This window comes from Myotis brandtii, unplaced genomic scaffold (assembly GCF_000412655.1).
Source record: "Myotis brandtii unplaced genomic scaffold, ASM41265v1 scaffold84, whole genome shotgun sequence".
NCBI lineage: Eukaryota > Metazoa > Chordata > Mammalia > Chiroptera > Vespertilionidae > Myotis > Myotis brandtii.
Genome location: NW_005371410.1, coordinates 4,396,860 through 4,420,414, shown reverse-complemented (window position 1 = coordinate 4,420,414; position 23,555 = coordinate 4,396,860). Strand labels below are relative to the sequence as shown.

Below are 23,555 nucleotides of genomic sequence, written 5' to 3'. Positions count from 1 at the left end.
TTGGATCTTTTGTACACTTATACATTTTATTTATTATATATTATAAGTATATTGGGATAGGCCTTTGATTATTGAAAACAATCATGAATAGAAATACAATGTAAAGAAAATAGTAAAGTTTGTTTTAAAAGGAGAGTTTACATAATTTAAAGTGCTTGAAGTGCTTTTGCTCTTTACTTTTTTACACCAATTTTAAAAATTGGTAATATTCCTAAATTCTTTTATTTCTATAGTCTTTTCCTTGTGTCATACTTCCAGAATTTCTTTACTCTCAAAATTTGTTCAACTAATTCAAACATCTTTAATATCTGTTTCTATCTACATTTCATTATTTTGATTATTTAAAGAAGGAAAGTATATAAATTATATCTAGAAGTAGTAGAAATCAACTTTTATTGAATCATTCTCATTCATGCAATAGAAACATTTGTTTCTTCTCTCCTTGACACTCACTGTATATCCTAGCTTTTTACTATCTATAGTCTTTAAGTATATAGGTAACATTTTCATCTCCTGACTCATGTTTGTTCATTTATCCACAAGAACAAATGTATATAATTTCTACCAGTGATATTTAGAAACTATTTTCCACTACCAGAAATTTTGAATTGGAAGTATAAAATATGATTTTTGAACCTAAGGAATTATCACATCACCAGAATTTTTAGTTTGGAACATGTCTATTGCCTAAAGTGAGGTACATTCTTATTCTAGACTGCAATAAAAATTTTAACACTTAAAAGAGAAGAAATTCCAGGAAAATGTGTTTTTCTCAGCAACTATCTATGAAACAAAATTTAAGCATTTGAACTGATTTGGCAGCAACATGTTTTTCTTCTGCATGTGAAATTAAATTTGTGTAATGTCATGCCAATGCTAAAATAACATACATGGAATATCACCCTTCCTTTTAAAAAAAATCTTAGTGATTTATTTGTGAAAGGGCTAAGACAGTGGTTCTCAAACTTTTGTCTACATAAAAAACACTTGAGGAGTTTGTTAAAAATAAAGATTCTTAGGCCCTGACTAAAAGATTCTGATTCAGTGAATCTGAGGTGGGGCCCATATTCTAGATGATTCTAATATAGGTGATCCACAGACCACATTTTGAGAAACAGGGGGCTGTAATATGCTAAACTCAAAATGTTACAAGTGCCAAGGAAGTAGTAGAGCATAGATTTAAGAGCATAGACTTGAAAATCAGCAAGACCGTAGCCATTGTCTGGATGGTCTAATATTTTTAAAGGCTGATAAAACTTATTCAGAAGTCTATTGGTAGTTAAAATATATTGATACAGATGTAAATAAAATTTATATGAGTTCTTAGCACAGAGCCTGGCAGAGGGTTGGCACTCTATTAAAAAAGATAGTTGCTGCTATCAGTCATAGTAATAATTTTATTATTTATTACTGATTCTGTCTTTAAATTTTTCCTTAGCTGCTAAGTAATATGTACATAGTACATCTCCCATTCTTTCATATAACTCTTCTCTTCCCTCAACACACACACACACACACACACACACACACACACGTGCACGTGCACTCTTTCCCAAGAAATGCCTAAAGAACTGGTTTGGCAAAAGACTAGAAAGTTGTGGGTTTCTTTTTTTTAACCCTTGGCTTATATATAAAAAGTAACTGATAATTGTAGGAACATTTTCAAGTCCCTCTATTGATATACTGAGTTTTGTAAAATACATACAGAAACAAACAACTTAAACATTGTATTTTAAGAAATTTATTTTAGTACATCCATGTAGGAACCAACTTTACAATTGCATTATCTCCTTGGTTTCATCCTGACACTATTCTAAGATGCTTAACCAAGATTTCTTTTTTTTTTCTTTTACAAAGAATGGCATCAGAGATGGCTAAGCATGTATGAATTGCCTCCTCAGTCCAGAGTTAAAATCATGAGAGTTTATGGAAGGATGCAAGCTCTGCTCCAAAACCTTTCTCCCAGTTTCCCAAAATGGAAACCATTAAGAAGTACAGATGTGCTCTGACCGGTTTGGCTCAGTGGATAGAGCGTCAGCCTGAGGACTAAAGGGTCCCAGGTTCGATTCCAGTCAAGGGCATGTACCTTGGTTGTGGGCACATCCCCAGTGGGGGGTGTACAGGAGGCAGCTGATGGATGTTTCTCTCTCATCAATGTTTCTAGCTCTCTATCCCTCTCCCTTCCTCTCTGTAAAAAATCAATAAAATATATTTTTAAAAAAAGAAGTACAGATGTTAATGTACAGAGACAATTGGATATATACTGACACTTACTAGCTCCTTAATCTTTGAGATAGAACTGTCCAGTTGAATAGCATGAACTTTCTTTTTATTGTTTATAGGCTTACAAAATTCTGCTTTCAAACCATTGCTCATTCCATTGTAGAGACATTACCAGTTTTTCTTGTAGTGGATTGTAAATTATGTCTTTCGTTTAGCTGCTAGTTATGTTTTTAACATTTTTCATAGACCTCCCAGTGCATTGCATAAGAAAACTAAACATATATAGTCATTGCATCTGTTCCCTGTCCACATGTCATGTTTAAGCTGGAATGTGAAAGGCATTCAGCCACTCAGAGGAGCTATTTCCTCAGGAAATGGTTACAATGAAAGTTAAGGGAAAACTGTTGAGCTGATATATATTTTTAATTAGATATTTTTAAATGCTTACTAGAACTGATTAATTTTTAATGTTTATTACTGAGTCATTTTTTTCTGTACAGGTTTTGTTTTCTTGTTTAATTGGGGGACTTAGATGAATGTTGTAGAGGAAAATTAATAAAAATTCTGTGATTCTTTTTACAACTGAAAAGATAACATTTTATATATATAGTGAACCATCAAAATCAAAGTATATGACCCTGGCCAGGTGGCTCAGTTGATTGGAGCATCGTCCCATACACCAAAAGGTTGTGGGTTCAATTCCTGGGATGTTTCTCTCTCTTTCTCTTTTCCACCCTAAAATCAATAAAAACATATTCTCAGGTAAAGATAAAAAAATAATTAATTAAAATTAACGTATATGAATTCATTTTCTCCTGTTTTTATGCTGGTGACATTAAGGGGGGAGATGACATGTAAATTTACAGTACACAGAGCTATGAGCATCTATCTTGTGAGTCATGCTTTTACTGACTGGTTATATACTTTACCCACCCCAAAGCCACCCAACCCCACTCCCCCAGTGCCAGTTCACTCTGAATTAATAGCACCACTTGGTGGCCAAAGCGAGGAATTGTATAGAGCAACAACATTTCTTCCCCACCAGGAAACATGTTTTCTCCCACTAGACACTTCTGAACTGGAATTTGACAGACCTGGTCCTAAGTTTATCTGTTGTGCTTTTGAAGGATCTAGTTCTGTAAGGAAAGTTAAAAATATGTCAAAGAAGATACTTAGGCTGATATATATATTTTAATATAAAATAGAAATCATTTTGTATTTCTGGTATAAAATAACTTCCACAGAAATAAGTTATTAAAGTAGTCATAATATTTTAATTTCTTGTGAGAATAAAATTAGAGGGAGCCAAAATTTAAAAGTTCTAATACAGTTTGTTTTGATTCAAGTTCTTGTTTTGAATCTCAATAAAGGGTTATATAAAATTACACTGAATATTGCAAAATTGTTAGTGTAGACTAGGAAACTATTTTGCAGAATTCTGAACTTTGTAATATCAAGAAGAATAAACAGACTTGGAGCTGACCATGACTTTGGGTGGGAATGTGGGCTAAAGTGCTTTAGATGTGATAGCTCTGACTCTTTTTAAGTGTACTGTAGCTTTAGAGAGAGGGAGAGAACATACAACACAACAGAAGGACATACAGCTAACTGCTGGCACTTAAGATTTATGCCAGAATCTGAGAGGGATTCTTGGGGTAGAGTCTAAGGAGTATCTAAAAATGTGTATCATGATAAAAGAGGGGATTGAACTTATCCTAGGGATTAAATTGAGGAGAAAATCTGAAAATAACTTTAACTTTGGTAATTCTAAAGATTCTGCAAGTCACACGGTAGATTTTTTTCTCTGAATTTCTGCTGAAGGAACTGCTTTTAGCAAGAGAACCTTTGGAATAGATTTAACAGAACCTGTGTAACCTTGGGAAAAGGGATGTTTCATAGAGGGATGTCTCATTTGAGTAGCTCCTTTAAGAAAGAAAAATGGATAATGGGCAGTTGATGGGCATCCATATTTGAGGGTAATGAAAAAGTTAGTGGTGGTAGGATGTATTTTGGTTGATTGGTCCAGTAAAATAGATATGTACAGACATTAGAAATGTCATGCTCAACGGAACTAACATCTTAAGACTTGCACCAGGTTGCCAACATATTTACTTCTGTGGGAAGGCCTTTTTGGTGCTTGCAGAGGCTGTCAGAAAAACTGTAAGATTCAGCCAGGAGGAATCACTGTGCCTTGCTCCAACAATAGTCCTAGGAATCAGACAGTTAGGGGAAATCCTAAAGCTTGAATAAAGAATATGGTTCTGTACTGCGTGTGTGTGTTTGTGTGTGTGAGACAGGCAGGGGGAGAGAATTGTATGTATGTGGGAGTGTTGGGGTGAAGAGAGAGAGAGGGAAAGAAGAGAGGGAGAGCCCTGACCGGTTTGGCTCAGTGGATAGAGCGTTGGTCTGCGGAATGAAGGGTCCCAGGTTCAATTCCAGTCAAGGGCATGTACCTTGGTTGCGGGCACATCCCCAGTAGGGGGTGTGCAGGAGGCAGCTGATTGATGTTTCTTTCTCATAAATGTTTCTAACTCTCTATCCCTCTCCCTTCCTCTCTGTAAAAAATAAATAAAAATATATTTTTAAAAAATATTTTTAAAAAGAAGAGAGGGAGAGAATATAACAATACCCACCATTATATTATATAGCGTTTATTATAGGCCAGGCACTATTCTAAATGCTTTACATATATTAATTCACTTACTCTTTTCAAAAACCTTTGAAGCAGAACTATTATCTTCATTTTACAAATGAGGAAACTGAAGCATAGGGAGATTAAGTAATTTGCCCAAGTTCCCATAGCTCTTAAAGAGCAACACTGGAACTGGAATGTAACCTGATAATCCAGTGCTAAGCAGAGCATTCTTCTTTGGCCATTGTCATTGGTCCCTTAAATGCTCAACTGGAGTCATAGTAGCTTATAGTTGCCCAACAAGTGAGCAGATCTGTTCCTGGAATCGCCTGTTTCTGGTAGACTTCAGACCCCAAACTATAATTCAAGGATCTGATGTACACATCTGCACAGGAAGAAAGGCAGAATCCCTTTGACATCCCTTGATGTCCTGTTCTGAGATCATTGTCAAGTTCCAGTGGCCTACATGGGAAGAGTAAACAAAATCCTTTCTACTAATGGATGAACTAAGTAGACAGAATGGGGATTTTGTTTGTTTTTTGTTTATCAGAAATTTGAAGGTTTGCTTTTTGTTTTTTTCTGTTTTGCTTATCAGCACCATTCTGAAGGCTTTGTCAAGGTTGGCCTGAATTCTAAATAAAGGGCCTATTCTGGTAAGACTGGTTACCTATGAGTGTCAAGTAGGGTGGCTAAGGGTGGTGGTTCACAAAACAGACTGCCTGGATTAACTAACCACTAACTAGCTCTATTACTTTAGGTAAGTTCTATAATCTCATTCAATATTTGATGCTATTGTCATCATTATCATTATTATTGTCAGCCTATGAGAAAGTTATTGGTTGTTAGTGATCTAATAAGAGAGATATATAACATAGAGTGGCCTCTTTAAGACGCTGTTGTTCCCAAGGCTTTAGAAACAGCACTGTGAACACTAGTCCAACATGAGTGTCTCTTGTGGATCCTTGTGAAAAGAATGGCTCCATTGAGACCATGAAGGTTGAGGGGCATTGGATGAGGTAGTGTAGAGCTGAAACTCACACTAGTCACTGGCCTAGTCTTGAGAATCAGCATTCATTGCATTTGATTCACAGTGTGGTGTAGTTGTTCAAACCCTGTGCAGGTTAGAAGGCTGCTGGAAATGGTTCTGCAGTATCCTGCTTTCATTAGGCTTCTATGTTTTGAGAATGGATATGGCCATAGACTAGAAGGGAATAGACATAATTTCCTTCAGCTTTCCCTCACCAAATAAAGATATTTAAGAAGGCAGAATATATCAGAAGGAAGGAAGGAAGAATATATCTCAGTGTTACCTGGTTGTCTGAACCCAAGCATGATCAAAGAAGGTACAGAGTAGAAGAAGAAGTTACTGTGCAGGTAGTACATTGGGGTTTAGGGGAACCTGGAGGCTGTGGGGATACCCTGGGTATGATTTTTTAAGGACATTTAAGGACTTTAAACAACCCAGGAGGAGGTACCTAAAGGAGTAGCCAACTGACTGCATAATACATCTTTGCAGAAACTATTAGAAAGAAGTGTATTTGGAGCCTCTCTACCTGGTTTGTCCTTCTGTATTTTAAAAATTATGTGTATTTAATTTTCCACACTCTCAACAGAATCTATTCTCATTCTCACCTGGCATTTAGTAAGTCAGCTGTTTTATCTATATTGCCATTTTCATAAGCTGATTTTAAAGATGCTCTTTTAACATCAAAATCTTTTTCTATAAAAATGATGAAAACTTACGTTCTCAGTGAAGCTTTTTGCTTTATAAATATTTGGTTTTCTTGTTGAGGATTTTCTTAAAATACATCAGTTTGTACTTCAAATTGTCATTTTTTTAAACTTTATTTTGATAACAAGTAAACTTTTATATTTGTTCTATTAGCCTGTAATTGTTAACCTTAAAAGTTACCTTTTTCATTTTTAAAAAAAATATTAAGCAGTATTCTATGATCTACTTTGTTCTTAAACTCATTGCAAATAGCTAGCCTGTTGCCACCTGGAGCATGGCCACATTGTTGTGTCACCATGGCTGTGGATGTCTTTCACATGCACCAGTGACACTGATGACCCATTAGGGCATTCGCTTTGTTTTTCCAGCTGCAGGGATGAGTTTGTACTGATTCGCCCACATTTTCACCTACCTCACTTATGACCAGTGACTTACTATAGACTTTGTTATAACTAAGAAACATTTAAAATATAATTTGTGCCCATAGAGTTTAGAAATTTACCCTCACTCCATAATTACATGTCTGTCTCCACACTGGACTGAGCCCTTTTGAGAAAGGGACCACATCCTAAGCTAGTTCCTAGCTTAACATGTCATCATCACCCTCATCATTATCATCATCATAGCTAGCATTTTTAGCTTTGAGCACTATGGGTTTACATTTCTCATTTAATTTCTCTAATAACCATAGGAGGTAAGTAATATAGTTATTCTTATAGAGATGGAGAAACTGATGTTTAGAGAAGTTCATTAGTCTAAGATCAAAGGGCTCAGTCCCTTTTTTAAACCAAACTGGGAAAAAACCATTATGGATGCAGATTCAGTGTTCATCTTAAAACAACAGATCTAACCAGTTTATATTCAAAACAACAGATCTAACCAGTCACAGTAACTATAGATGGTAGATAAATTTGACCTACCAGAATTTATAATGCTATCCATAGGAGTATCTTGGAATTAATGTAAGTAAACACTCAGAAAGGTAGTCTTTAATTTAAAACAGGTATTTATTCTAATGTTCATTTACGAGTCAGGTGATTTTCCATATTTAAATTATAGATTGTGTCCCCTACCACCCTATACAAAACTATGTGCCAAATAACAACAACAACAAAAAGAGAACCCTTATTATCCCTAGATTTCCTACCAGAAAGTCTGACCTACTTGAATATATAAAAGTTCAGAAAAATCTCTTATAATATATAATTTAGGTACCTGTACATACGTATTTAAAATCACATATCTTAAAATACATTAATCTAGAAATATTGTTTCTCTCCACTCCTACTTTTCAAGAAATACTTTTATTCAGCTCTTCATGGTCATCTTTAACATTAATGTCTCTGTCACTTCTAAACCACTCTTTAAGTCATTTCCATGACATGACAGTGAGAAGGCTCTAGGGCAGAGAGGGGATAGAGAGAAATCTGCCAAGTGCAGTCCAAACAAAAAGGGCTTCAAGAGAGGGGAGAAGTGACTAGGGAAGCTCTCCATCTGTAAACGTAGCTCACAATTCACATTTTCCCCGTATTGGAGTATGCCTAGTTGGTTTTCCAAGTAGACCACAGTTTATTTGGTTGAATGATGCCTATAAAAGTGACTCACTGATTTATTCCATTTAACAAAATATTTTCAATGTACCTTAAAAAGACACAGTTTCAGAGTTCTGTTGTGTGTATTTTCTACCTTTAGCTAAGTGCCTTATAGATAGTGAAGATAGTCATGTGTTACCTGAAATATGGGGGTCATATTAATACCTTTAAAGGCTCTTAGCACTGAAACATTATGGGTCAACCCCATCCCATATGTAATTTAAAAATAATAATAAACTATAAATAAATATAATGAACTTCATCAGTTATAATTTTCCCATGATGATTTCCATGTGTTTAATTTTTTTTTTTTTCTATTTTAAGTTTGTGCTTAGTTTGCCTTTTGAGAAATCTAGGGCTGACTGACCTTTGGCATAGAAAAGCTGTTCAGACTCTGTTAAGGAGTTGGTGGTACAAGAAGACTGCTATTAATTTCCAACCTTGAGAAAAGGTTTCTTCCTACATTTAAGTTTGTGGGGGAAGAAGTTTGGTGAGGTTTCCTATACCTCCTCCTATAAGAAATAACATGCATATTAAGAAGTCTGTCAAAAGTTAACTATAGAGAGATGTTGCCTTGAATCTCTCCCCACATTCTGAAGGTGTGTTTATTTCTAGAGAGTGCCTTCGATTTTATTTTACTTCAACAAAAGGAAACAGACTTTCCCCCAAAGTTTATATTCTTAATACTCTAAAAACATATCATGCTTAGTAGTTTAAGACAATTGCTGCTGAAAACATCAATAAAGATTACGAGCTTCTTTTTTTATGTTGATTGCTTTTGAGCATATTCATGGAATAGAAACATTTATTAGCTATTTGCTTATATAGTAAAATTTATTTTTATAATAATGCTCTATTTCCTCAGTTTAAAATATTTTCTAAAACTGGGGCACTGGAGTCCTGCAATAATGTTGGCTTTGGAGTTCGTTTGTCCAAGATCCTACATAACGGCAGTAAATTTATGTTTTCATATATTAAAAAAAAATCTGCCAACCTGGCCAGTATGGCTCAGTGGTTGAGCATCTTACCCATGAACCAAGAGGTCACCAGTTTGATTCCCAGTCAGGGCACATGCCCAGGTTGCAGGCTTGATCCCCAGTAGGGGGTGTGCAGGAGACAGCTGATCATTTGATGTTTCTCTCTTATCACTTTCTATTTCTCTATCCCTCTCCCTTCCTCTCTCTCTAAAACCAATAAAAACATATTTTTTAAACTGCCAAATTTCACTCCCTTTGTTATTAAAGTATGTTTTTCCAGTACCGCTTAGTTGACACCTTCATGTGTCTCTCTATTGTAATATATAATGTCTTCCAAAGGTCATCTTATTCATGTAATCATAGCACAGGACAATTTGTAATGGCACCTCTTTTGTTTTTGTGTGTGGTTTGGCTGTGCTGTGTTTGCTGTGTTCTGTCTTTTAAGGGCCATGGATCTGATCACTAGTCAGCCATCTCCATCCACTATGGTTCTATGGCAAGATTTCAGCATTTTTTAATGTTTTCATGATGGAAAATTTTGAATTTGTTTATATATACAAGTCTACATCTTTGTGTTTTCATTTTTTCCCATTGGATTCATCTTCTTTTCAGCTAAAATTGTATTGTTCCTTTACATCTTTGTGTTTTCATTTTTTTCCATTGGATTCATCTTCTTTTCAGCTAAAATTGTATTGTTCCTTATTTTGCATTTATGTAAGAATTCACTGTCGAAAAATATATCTTTCTAAATAGATAACTTTATGATGAAAGATTAATTAGGAAAGTTAATTAGTAGACAGTCTTTTAAACAATGTTTCAAAATTTTAGGTTTTTACATCACTTTTATTCATTTAAAAATTTACATTGAAACACTGCTTCTGAAAAAAGAAATGAAAACTACATACAGATTCATTGATGAATTCTTGAATGAAATTAAATCTTGACTTTAAGTACTTTTTTTTTAGGTATGGAATATAAAAGTGGTTACTATAGTCAACTAACATGTATTAAATGTGTAGTGTTCTGTTTTATGCTGTTTTCTATTAAATGGTTTTTGTTTATGTTATAGGAAGAATGATTTGAAGTCTATTTACATAGTTACTTTTTCTGCCATTATCATTATTCTTGATTGTTTATAAATTTATACAAATTATACTCCAGCTACAATAATTGATTAAGAGAAAAAACTGATATTAATTTAAGACATTGTAATGTCAGAAAAGACGTTGCATTTCTGGAGGCAAAATAAAAAACAGAAGTCTTTAAGAAAACAAAGTAGAAAAAAGTATTACCAGAGTTTGTATTAGTCTATACTTTAAAAAATATATATATATTTTATTGATTTCAGAGAGGAAGGGAGAGGGAGAGAGAGATAGAAACATCAGTGATGCGAGAGAATCATTGATCAGCTGCCTCCTGCACACCCCCTATTGGGATTGAGCCCACAACACAGGCATGAGCCCTTGACCAGAATCAAACCTGGGACCCTTCAGTCTGCAGGCCGACACTATCAGCCAAACCTGCTAGGGCTAGTCTATAGTTTTAAATGTTATGGGGATGTTTTTATTGGTTGTATAATAAACATGAGGCTATGTTTTAAAATAAATATAACAACTCAGCCATGGTTTCACATTTTAGTAACTGTATACTGAACTGTAGTATTTTGATTTTTTTAAATTTCAAAATGGTCCTTAATAGTGTGTATTAAATTTTTCAGTTTAATACATATTAAATCTTTCAGTTCCTGAAATTTAAAAAAATTAAATTTAAAAAAGTATCAGTGTCTGACTCTTAACGTGACAAAAATGTAGCTGGTAAGTACAAATCAAAAATAATTTCGAAATAGAAGTAGCTAACCAGGTAAGGTTAAACAAGAAAAAATTATTTATGGCCATTTTATAAAATAATGACAGTCTTCATTCTAAGCTACAATGTAAAGTGCTTTATTCTGAGATTATGTATTGTGGCAGAAGCTAAAACTGCCTTTTTTTCTAACAGTGCCAGAATACAGCCTCTTTTTCTTTTTTGCACTAACAAGACTGCTTTACCACCACAGCCCACTCTAAGTAATTAAATCAATCCTTTGTACTTACCGTATTCTCCTCTAGTGACGGTACTAGATCTGATTATATGCTTCATGCATATTCAAAGTACCGCACTGACAGCTCTTTAATGAGCTCTTACTTAATCAGTATGAACAATGTTCATCTTGTTCTTTTTTTCCTCATGCATTAGAGCTAGGAACAGTTGGGAAAAATGAAACATCCAGCATTCATTTGAAAAATATATTGTACTTTGAAAAGTGTCTAAGCTGAGGAAGTTGCATTCTGCCCTTTAAAAGTCTGATGGACAAATTGGATTACTAGTATTGGATTAAATAACAAATGGTTAGAGGAGAAATGAGAAAAGCTCACTGTGATCACAGGCTTTAATATTTTTTGTTACTTATAAAGCTAAAGGGGTCTTTAACCAGTTATTAAAGTCAGGATTAATTTGTAATGGTTCAACTTACTGGCTTTTAAAAGCTTTTTGAATTAAAAAAATTTTAAATCCCTGAAAACAATAGTGTAATGATGTGTTAGAAGAAAATTTAATTTTTTTATTGCCATGCTAAGTATAGATTTCCATCATTGTGTACAATCTCAGATAAGGAATTTGTGGTACATAATTGATTTAACCTTAAATATGTTTTTTCAGTTAATTCATATAATCTATGTCACAATGTGAAATGTGTCTTTACATATTATTGTTAGGCTTATTTACTTTTGAAACATAAAACTCTGTATTATTAGTTATTTCCTAACAATTAGGGGAGAGGGATTTTATCCTTACCCAGGCATGAGTTAAACTGAAAATAACGTAAGACCACATCAATATTGTTACTGTCAAGGAAGCAGTCTTCCATTGAAGAAAATGATGCTAATTTAAGAGTAGGCTAGTTGCTTCTAGTATTCCCTGAAAGCCTCAATTATAAGTTAAGTTAAACTCAAAACAAACTTTTAATGTCTGTATTTTTAGAAGCTACTTAGGTTATAAACACAAGAATTAAGTCTTTCATCAGAAAATAAAATATCATAGTAACTGCACCTATTAATATTGCACACATGTGTGATTTCAATGATCAAAAAGGCCTTCACCAGGGTACAATTGGCCTTTTTCCAAATTGCAAGCTTTTCCCCAGCTTTTTCTTTTTACTCTTTCTTCTTTTGTTGCTGCCCAGGGATTTGTTCCTATCGCAGCCTATATCACATGACTAGTGTCAAGACATCACATGGTCTAAAGTGAATACAAAACCAGCTACCCTAAAGGAGAGATTAAAAATACTGTAAAACAATAAAGACTTTTGTTCATACTCTAAAAGAATCTATCCTGTCTGCTCCCTACCATAAAGTTTTAACAGCATTTAATGAAGACATATATCCTCACTGTTCTCCCTAATGATGAACAACAGATACCTATTTCACAGGGATGCTCTGAAGTATATGTTTAATCTTTTGCACACAGAACAGTTCTTTATACTCTATTTTCATTCTAAATTTTTCTTCAAATTTATATCAATGTAGAAATAGTTAATTAAATGGTACATTCATAATTTATTTAAGTATTTAAAAGAATGAAGTAGATCTTCAAGCAATATGACAACAGTACATCACTGGGTAATATACAGGGGTAGGCACAAGTAAGTTAATAATAATAAGTACTACAATAACTAATAATAATACAAGAATAAACCTGTTTCATGTACTCATAACTGTAAGCCTACTTTTGCCCACCCCGGTGTGATATGATCTCACTTATATTAAAGAAAAACCTGTATGAATCTATATAGATGAGGTATATGCGTGTGTGATAGACAGCTATCTCTGTGGTCTGGAAGGAGACATGCTAAACCTTAATAGTACTTACTTCTGGGGAAGGGAGTTGGGGTGGGATTGGTGAAAGAGGACTTGACTTTTTACTCAGTTATACCTCTGTACTGTTTAAATGTTTTAAATGTATTTGAAAGTTAAAAGAAAATATCTTGCTCACAAAGAAAATAAAATTTAGGGAATTAACTGGAATATTGAATCTTAGCTGGGATATTTAACTTTTGTTAATATATGTTTATTGATTTCAGAGAGGAAGGGAGTGGGGGAGAGAGAGAGAAACATCAGTGATGAGAGAGAATCATTGATCGGCTGCCTCCTGCACGCCCCCTACTGGGGATCGAGCCCATAGACCGGAATCGAACCTGAGACCCTTCAGTCTGCAGACCAATCCTCTGTCCACTTAGCCAAACCAGCTAGGGCAAATTTTTAAGTATGATTGTGGACTACTTCTACATGAATAATATCAAATACGTACTGTAGATTATAATCCTTGATACAGTGGCCTTTGGGGGGCAGTAGTGTAGATGATGGAATGGATATTAGGAAAAGTGAATTTGAAATGTGCAATTAGTAAGTTTATAATCTAAAATGTTAAACCATCTCTCCATTCAAATGTTTTCTGACTTACTGACATTATTATGTTCATTATAATGTGTTTTTTCACAGATAGCTATAGGCATTTTTTGTAACTTGGTCATTTAAAATAATTTGCAAGTGTTTACCCTGTTAGGGATGATAACTTCCAGAATGGTATATGCACGTATGTCTTAGTTTACTTTGGGGGAGAAAAAGAAGAAAAAACAACAACAAGTTGTTACAAGTGGAAGCTTTCACAAAATCTCTGGACTTCTCTGATCTTCCTGCTAGTCTTGTAATTCTCATAATGATTTTTTAATATTTTTTCTTTATCATGACCATATGTCTGTCAGCGCCATGAGTTCCTCATTGAACTATAATAACAAATCAGCCTCTGGGGAGGATTTAAAAGTTGGAACACTTTTCTTTTAACACTAACACTGTGTTAGTGTTAGTATGATCTGTAGATATGTTCAGGAGGGCTGTATATTTTGACATGCTGAATAATGACAGCTTTAGAAGATTGAATTTTAGAAGATTATGAAATTTTAAATATCAATTTCTTTTTTCAGGCCTTGGACTTTAATCTTATGTTGTTATAAACTGTTTAATTTGAACTATCGGGGTAACTAAAATGTTTTTATATTAGGAAAAAACAACACTTGTGCTAAACAGTTATCAGCCTGCAAATGTCATATAACAAGAAATAACTCTTCCTGAATTATAGGAAGAAACACCGAAGAAGAAGAAGCTATGATGCAGGAATGGTTTATGTTAGTTAATAAGAAAAATGCCTTAATAAGGAGAATGAACCAGCTCTCTCTCCTGTAAGTACTCATAACTGCTTGTTTTTCCTGCAACATCAGTGGATCTTAGGCTTTTGGTTACTGGTTTCTTAGGGTTTCATATTTATTAGACTTAACTTTTTCTTTCCTTAGAGATTAAAGTCTATTTTATATAAAAATAAAAAATAGTGTATAACCAGTTTTTATCTGAACAGTAAGAATTTAAAAAATAGAGTACTAGATACTGAAAATATGTTTGCTATACAGAAAGCCAATGAATATAAACAATATTTGTGTTTAAGAAATAAAGCATTGTGTATAAAAAGACTTGATGTACCTATAAATAAATTGAAATGTATTTAACATCAGATTCTAAGTTAAAAATTAAAGTAGCTCTTAGTAAGGACAAAAGTACCTTTGTCTTCTACAGATGATGTTACCCTAAATTTTGGGATAAAAGATTAATGAGTTACAGAGAAGTGACCTTTTTATAATTGCAAGAATTACAGTAAAATGTAGACTAAACCAAATGTAAGCATTCTTAGTCTTTAGCATTTAATTTACTATAGGACCTAATGTTTGTTCCTTTTTGCTAACTAGCAGTGTTCTTATATTATGCCACCTAGTGTGGGAAGAAACAGGCTTACATGTTTTATTTTAGTGAAAACAGCTATTTCTGTCATTTCTGTTATGCCCGAACTTGATAAAAGAATTATAAAGAAGCACAAAAGTTAACCAATCCTAGATTTATAACCGTGTCCATATTAAATTTGCACTTGTAGTGCTGCCATGTTTCTGTGTTCTTTTCATACGGAGTTCTAGACAAAAGCATGTTTGTTGTGAACTATGAAAACTCTTTGACAAAATAGACAAAATAGCCTTATATCTGGCACTTAGTACAAGAAGCATTGAAGAATGAGACTATTTATTTTCAGATTAAAATATACCTCTGTGCAATTCAAAATTGAGGAAGAAAAATAACAGCATTAGTAAATATTCAACCTGAGGAAGGTTTTAGGTTTGTGTATCATTTGTTTGGAGTAGCTTAAAGTTAAAGAGAAAAGTCAGTTATGAGTCCTAAAATCAATGTAACCTAAAGGTTCTTTAAAGTGTTTAATGATTTAGTAATTAGCATATTGATGAACTTTTGCAACTTGCCTAGGGAAAAAGAACATGACTTAGAACGAAGGTATGAGCTGCTGAATCGGGAATTGCGGGCAATGCTAGCCATTGAAGGTAAGAAATGCTATGGTGGAGTGGAGGTATGTGAGGTGTCAATTGTCAAGAGAGATTTAAAGAGTATAATACACTTCTTGTCTCCCTAGGTGTGATCTGACTAGGGACCTACAGAATTTGCAAATAAATGCCTTAGCATCAAAAAGCATTAGTCATATAAAACCTAAGGACCTTACTAGTAATTCAGATAGTCGTTATGCTAGCTATTAAACACACGATTTTCTTAAGTTTTGTCAGTAAGCTTAAATGTCAATAAAATGGAAAATATAAGGAGTTAAATGATTTAATTACATTTTATGTGCAATTTAAAGTTGTTTACACTGGAGAGGTTTGGGTAAGATTTACCATTTTGATTTTTCACATTTCAAATCTAAATTTTACCTTAATATTTAATTGATGTCAACACTGAAATATGTCACTGTCAGTCTACTATAGCTCCTATTAAGCGATTATTCAGGCAAAGATTGTCATAAGAGATAAATGAAACACTTTCATACTTTTCATAAAGCTTTTAAATGAATTATGTAGTAATCCTAAGCATAGTTCATAATATCAGTAAACATTGGCTATCTTAACTATGGCATTTACTATATATGATTTTTTAAAAATAATTAGGTGTTTTAGAATGCTGTTCTCTTTATACTTATTATTTGAAAATGTCTCATAGTTAAAGATGTCTGTCTGCTTAAAAGCTAATCCTTTGGGCTCTGTAAAATGGACCTTTTGTCTAATCAATGCAAATTGATTTTCCTATTCTATATTGACCTCTTAACCCATTGACTGTCCATGGTAATTTCCTTCTTTACCTGATAAGGTACCTGATCCATAATAAGTCAATTCTAATTAGTTTAAAAACTAGAAGTTTAAGGTTGTAAGGGGGAAGGCAAGTGAAAACATTTTTAAAATATTTTAATTAACACTGTTATTAGATAAAATAACATGCTATTTATCTAAATAGCATATTTTAAAATTATAGTTTTATTTTTACTTTTATGTACATTATCTCATTTGATAAATATGACTAACAATATTTATACATCCTCATTAGAAATCAGACTGATTTTAAAAGGTTTCAGATAGCTAATTTCCTTCAAGTGGCTATCCAAATGTATCAAATTATACCACTGATAATGAAAATCGTGTGTTTAATAGCAAGCATAATGATTATCTATCTGAATAAAATTTGTCAAAATATTTAAGAAGTTCTTTGAAACTTATCATTGAAATAAAAAATAGAAGTATATTAAATGATATTTTTCCTCTGGATATAATTTTTGTAGTCATTGTATAATTTTTAAGAAATTGGAAAGCTAAATAGTTAGTGAAAGGTAGTTACTGCAGATATGTTTACATGGTATGGTATGTATTTTATATGTGCAATTTAAAATGTATGTATATGTAGTATATGTAATATATAACTCATTATTCAGTTTATTCTCTATAGATTCATTATACATTACACTCAATACAGAGTATTAAGAATTTTCCCACTCTTTCATGTATAATAATTAAATCATCTCTAAAACACAACTTGATACAATACAGTGGACTTTTAAGGCAGATATTGCTTCTATCCCAAAACCAGTATTATTACCATATACCATCTTAAAAGGAGGGCCATGACACATATAAAAGATCCCATTTCATCAGCAGTCCTGTCCCTACATACGAGACATACAATCTTAAATAATCTTACATTTTTTTCTGCCTGCTCTTGTACACACGGAAGACCGGTAGAAAGCCATATATTTTTAAGAGGGGGAAAAAGTAATTTTTTTTTCAAACGATTTTGATTTCTTTAAAAATAATATAATTGTCCCATATGTGGTTGTGCCTCAAATCTCTCAACAAGTTTCTGTTGCTGGTTGAGGGGGAAAAAAGAGACTTGAAGAAAGAAGCAGCCTGTTGATTACCAATAGAGACCCTTTTTTAGAGAGGCCTGTTGCACTAGCCTGGGCAGTACTAGGGTTGAGCTGTCCTGGAGAGGTACTGACAGTCCTGATAATCAGTTCTGTGAAGACTGTGTCCTCTGAGCCAACCCTTAGAATGGACATACATGTGATTAGGTCAGTAGCCTTTTGGAGTATTAAAACACCACCGAAAAACACACTAACAGGCAGCATTAGTTGGTTTTGTTTTGCTTTGCTTTGTTCTTGCCCATCTCTTTTAAAAATTTACTTAGTAGCCATATGATGGTTTTTGTAATAAGTAAACTAAAATATTTTCAAATAAATCTGCTGCTGAAACCATTCACCAGGAGAAGAGCACGGAATATTAATAGTCACAGCACATGGAACAAAATATTAACAGCTTGGTTTGAGAGCAAAATAATAACAACATTCAACATATCCATTCTTCTGAAAATCCATAATCACTCTGGTCTGTGTTTTACCTTTTTTTTTCCTTAAGTTTTTTTTCATAGCAGGAGTTTCACTCTACTGAGCTAAGTTATAGGATCCCCTAAGCTAGCAAACATCATTCAGATACTTTTCCTATAGTTTTTTTTGTTCCAGATTACTTAATGCCCCCTCAGGAAAGGTAAATTCATTTCTGCACACATTGGGGTGGGCTTTTAGAAAGTGGTGTGTTCATTTTCTGCCCAAGAAATGGATCTTCTCTAGGATTTTGTACATCTTGATTTATTCTTGGCTTAGAGTTTGAAGTGGGTGCTCTTCTAAAGGGATTTATGCATAGGTTCACTATTTTTGTAGTTATGGTTTATATGATAAGCTTTTTATATTTAAAATCAATATGTAATCCTGTGGAGGAGCTTATCCCCTAAAACCCCATTTGTAAATCTATTTTAGCTTTGTTGCACAGCACAGCCACAGTCTTCCATAGATTGATTAGGTACAGAGGTAGAATCCTATCAAATGGCCTGCTCTGATGATGATGCAAACTCTTTCAGGATTGCTAGTTGACTGGAACTAAAGATAAGACTTGACTGCAATCCCCCAATGTGCTCTTTACAAAACTAGTGTTAATTTTCATCAAAGTGCCAGGCTTATTTATAGTGGCAAGGTGGAAGGTTTACTACAGCAACTGTAGGTCCTTTCTGTTAAAGTGTTTATAGGTATTTCTTTTGCCTTTTTTCCAAGGTAATTATCAACTTCAGCAAATAAACTGAATCAGGGAATAAATAATTGACCCTATATATAAAAAAGAGTTTTTTTCAAATTAACAAAACAGCTCAGTGCACATGAACATAAACAGAATCTCTTTATTTCAACAATTTGGCTCAAATGCAGCATCAAAACTTAATCCTATTTGTTGCAAAAGTATGGCTTTTGTAGCAAAAGTACACTGGAATCTTTAAATTAATCAGAACCCACATTGTAGTCTGTCCAAGCCAAAGTCACCTCGCCAGCTAGCTGTGAGTGGAGCTATAGGTGAATAATCCTTTCTTAAAATGTATAACAGGTAACACATAAACTTAAATACAGGTTTTTAAAACATAACATTATGTCTGGGAGAAGCTATTTTAAAAGGATTTTTTTAATTTTTAAATTTAGACTTGCACATACAGATGTGAATTTTGATCAGTTTTAAATGTATTAATTTTTTTAAAATAATCAAAATAGTTTACTTAATTTTCCAAGCTAGCATTCAGATACATATGTGTGTGTATAAATTTACTCCTGTGAAAAGCAAGTACGAAGTAAAAATAGTTTGCTACTGTAAAATGTACTCACTATACATAGATAGCTATTTGCTCTACAATTTAAATTCTAATATCAGTTAAATTTGACTGTGAAATGATGAAAATTACCTAAATATTCATAATTTTAAAATGTTTTTGTTACAGTTACGGGAAATTCAGCTTGGAAAAGTTAAGATTTTAAAAAAATGTCAATATATCAGGTGTTAAAAAGTTTTCTCTCATGCATATTGTTAAAGCCTTGTTTTTTAAAAATTAAAGAAATCTTGATATTTCTAATTATTAATTAAAGCCTTAAAGGTGACTGGTCAAATGCAGAGAAGGGATAATTCAATGTCTGTTTTTTAAAAAAAAATTGTATTTTAAAAAATGTACGTTTCAATTTAGTTATACTTTTTAAGTGTATGGCAGAGAAAATTTCCCAGTTATATCAAAATGTTTTGGAAGTAAGGATTATAAACTAAAGCTTATAATCAACATGATTTCTTCAGGTTGGAATGGAAAAATTACTATTCATCAAAACTAGTAATCTTAATAATTATAAAATTTAGTTACAAATCTTTTACAAATTTACTGGGTTTTTCTCTGAGTTAATATTTCTAGAACTACAGTTACCTGAAATTAGATTAGATGAACTTTAAGATCTTGCACCCTGGAGAGCGCTATTAAAATATCTACTATGTAGAATGAGACTGATTAAGAACAAGACCCAGATTAGAAAATTGTCCAGCATTCCTGAAACTCAGCATTTTAATTCAAAGAATAAAATTATGATAAAATATGGCTTTTTTTCAGTCTTGCTGTTTCATTATTATTTTTAAATTCTTACATTTAGAAAAAAACCTTTTCATAGTAATAATTTATTCCTCTTCATGTTATAGAATATTTTATTTCTTTTTTAATGAGAATGCGTTGTGACCATTTATTTGTGTGATGTTTTGTATCGGATGTGGATTATTAGTATATGGTATGTTTTATATATTTGTATGTATGTATTTGAGCTTATAATGAAAGGAATAATGATAAAATTGAATAAACCATTCTAGCTTCTTGCTATTCTAACCTTTATTGCATGATGATGTATCTAATTTTTAATTTGTAAATACAGGATAGAATTCCCTCTAGCACCATTTGCTTTCATAAAGCTGCTGAGCAGTTTGCTGTCTTGAATAAATTTTGCTTTGGAGGGGGTCGGGGGGGATTTGAACCAGCACATTCTTGTGTGGTTTGTGAAGATTCACATGGTAACCAGCGGTGTGCATTGTTAGGTTTATCTGAATAAGCACCAGCCATGTGAGTTTTAACATGATTGCCCAGGGCAATGGAGAGAGAAGAGAGAAACCCAAAAGGATTGCACTTCTCTCTGTTTTTTGGAAAGTGCATTTGCTGGGGGAGGGGCTGCTTGAGTCAGTGGCCACGGTTGTTTTTTTTGTTTTGTTTTGTTTTTAAGCTGGTGTCCTGTTTCCCTCTAGGTCCTCATTTGTTCTGCTATCTGCCTCATCATCTACTTCTTCTTTTCATTGTTTACCTTCCTAATGAGGGAGGCGGGGTAGACTGGGGATTGATTGACAGCTACAAGCCCTTACAGTCTGGCCAGAGAGCTGTTGGCTTTGGTTACAAAAGTGCTTTAAATGTTCGATTAGGTTCTGTTTTTATCAAACCAAATTGCTGCTCATCTTAAGAAAATAATCAGACCAGCAAAGATTTGGAAATATATTACTGGGACTTAAAACCTTCAAAAAACTGCCCCTACCCATGTAAAGAACACTGCTCATCGGATTTTCCAACCTTTAACATGGGGTTTCAAAAAGAAGTATGTAATTTTTCCTTTGCAAAAGTGCTTTGATTTGAAATCACCCAGCCAACCTCTCCAAAAGAAAACTGGCTGTGATGCGATCGAGAGCTGCAGTGTAATATTGCAGAGCAAATTTATTTTTTACTTCAAAGAAAAATGCTAATTAGCCGATTCACTACTTTTAAAGTTATTGTGAAGCATATGGCGCCCAGTGTGAAATACATCCAACTGCTAAAATAGAGCGAAGAGGAAATTAGTGAAGAATAGGCTGTATGGGGTGAGGATGGGGGCGGGGGTGGAGGATAGGTTCTCAGGCTGATTCTCTAGCCTTTTCAGAATGATTTTATCGCCCATCTCTGCTTCCCGCCCCCTCATTTACCCACATCCCCCACCACCTAGCCTCGCGCGGGCCTCTTCGGGGCCTCCAGCTCCCCCTCCCCCACTTTGGCTAAATCGGGTGTGCACCTTCGGCTGGCCACCGGCTCACACCTGGTCTCTTTTTCAGGTTCCAGCCCGGCCATAGCCATCTTCATCTGCGGGAAATTTTAGAAAGCAGGGCTTTAGGGGTGAAGTCGTTATCTCGATGGCCAAACCCCCTACAAAACACTAACTAGTAGTTCTATAATATGGTTTGTGGAGAAATACAAGGAAACTGGAAAAGGCGGGAAGGGGAGGGAAAGTATGCAGAGGTCCTGCGGGTGGATAACGAGCCTCCTGTCTGCAGACTGGCAGAAGACTGAGGCCCAGAAGCGACGCGAGCAACTCCTGCTGGATGAGCTGGTGGCCCTGGTGAACAAGCGTGACGCGCTCGTCAGGGACCTGGATGCACAAGAAAAGCAGTGAGTGTGCGGTGGGATTGGGTGGAAGCTCTGCGCCTGCTGAGGGTCCGAGAAGTTTTCTGAAACTTCAGTCCAGAGGTCTCGGGTGGGCCGGACAGCCTCCCACTGGCCCCGCGATATCTGCACCCGCTGGGCCTTGGGAAGAGGGGCGTGCTGCTCTGTCCTCCACGAAGAAAAATAATTTCGTTTCCTGTTTGACTTCCAGGGCCGAAGAAGAAGATGAGCATTTGGAGCGAACTCTGGAGCAAAACAAAGGCAAGATGGCCAAGAAAGAAGAGAAATGTGTTCTTCAGTAGCAACTGGACCAGACTATATCCCAAAATTTTAGTCTTGGGTCCACAGACCAGAAAGTCAGACTCGTTGTTGATTTAAAACTTAACATTTCATTTGGCTGGATTGTACTTCTTTGCTACCACCACCACCCCTTTTCCTCCCTCCTTTCCAGATTAAATATACAGAGCTCCAACATAGCTTTGTGTAAGGATTTTTGTGTGAGTTAATCATTTCCTTGAAATCATGTGAAATAGATTTGCACAGATACCTTGTGAATGATTGGTATTGGGAGTGTTCGAGAAACTGTTCAAAGAAGAAAGAAAAGAACACCCTTCCCTCATTTTTTGATGAGAGAAATTTTAAAACATTTTTTGTTGTTAATAGCATAATGATGGTGGGAGGGGGGTCAGAGGGGAATAAGAAAAATGTCATGAATGATTTTTTTCCAGTCCTGCCATATGTAACCCTGACTCTGTTACCTAAATTTTATAGTTAGATCATATTCAATTTACTTATTAAACTGTTCTATTTACCAGTGGGATTTTCTGCAGTTGTTTTGCATTTCACTGTAAGGATAATAGAGTTCCTTTCCTCTCCTCTCCTCAGAGGATGGCCCTTTAACATAGCCCTGAGACTAGTCCTGTGATTTAAAGGTGAGCTTTGAGGATGGGACTAATTGACATGCATCAGTTTACAAAGAGCTCTTATCTTCTGAGAATGCGCCATCTTTTTCTCTGGATAATTATTTATTACATCTAGCTTGGTTCCTACATTTTGTTAGCTCTCAACATTGGCTCAAGAATGCTGTTAATATTTATTCTGTATTGATAAAAAGTCTGTCTTGCCACTATGAGTAAGTCTCCCAATTAATATTTTCTTCTCTAGCATAGCATTGTCATTTTTTTGTGTGAAAATGGTTATCTGTTTATTTATTACAATATTGAAGTCATATATAAATTTTCAATAAAAGCAGAAACTTTCTTACCTTAAACACTCTGCTACTTCCTTGCAATGAGAATAACACTGGTTTGAAGAGAAGCTTGTGTATCTGTAAGACTTCATGTGGAAAAAAAATGGTCCTTCTGAACACAGGGCAAGGATACACCATCCTGGAGGGGCCCTGCTGACACAGGAACTGGATTTGAAAAGCAATTAGTCATATTTTCTTAAGCAGTATAAACTATCATCTTATGTAAAGGGTCATCTCTGTTAAAGATTTGCGGAAATTTTTTATTCCACAGCACTGAAAAAAAGCTAATATCTTGATGAATTTCCCACGTTATAATTTTAAATTGTTATAATTTTGCACTCCTGTGAACTATGACTTCTGATAACTGGCAAGTCTGTAGGTGCTGAAGTGAAAGGAAG

At 34.3% G+C, this 23,555-nt stretch overlaps 1 protein-coding gene across 8 annotated transcripts in view; it reads left to right on the top strand.

The window, feature by feature from the left end:
• EHBP1 (EH domain binding protein 1) overlaps positions 1 to 23,178 on the top strand; it is a 305,206-nt gene extending 282,028 nt beyond the window's left edge. For 5 of the 8 annotated variants that reach the window (XM_014532023.1, XM_014532022.1, XM_014532027.1 and 2 more), the window contains 4 exons: positions 14,329 to 14,428; positions 15,549 to 15,622; positions 21,800 to 21,914; positions 22,120 to 22,728. In XM_014532023.1, the coding sequence (XP_014387509.1) occupies positions 14,329 to 14,428; positions 15,549 to 15,622; positions 21,800 to 21,914; positions 22,120 to 22,210 (380 nt within the window). In that variant the 3' untranslated portion in view covers positions 22,211 to 22,728. Of the gene's footprint in view, positions 1 to 14,328; positions 14,429 to 15,548; positions 15,623 to 21,799; positions 21,915 to 22,119 lie in introns of all 8 variants that reach the window. The other 3 variants (XM_014532030.1, XM_014532029.1, XM_014532025.1) reach the window with 1 other exon arrangement.
• Positions 23,179 to 23,555: the final 377 nt, after the last annotated feature.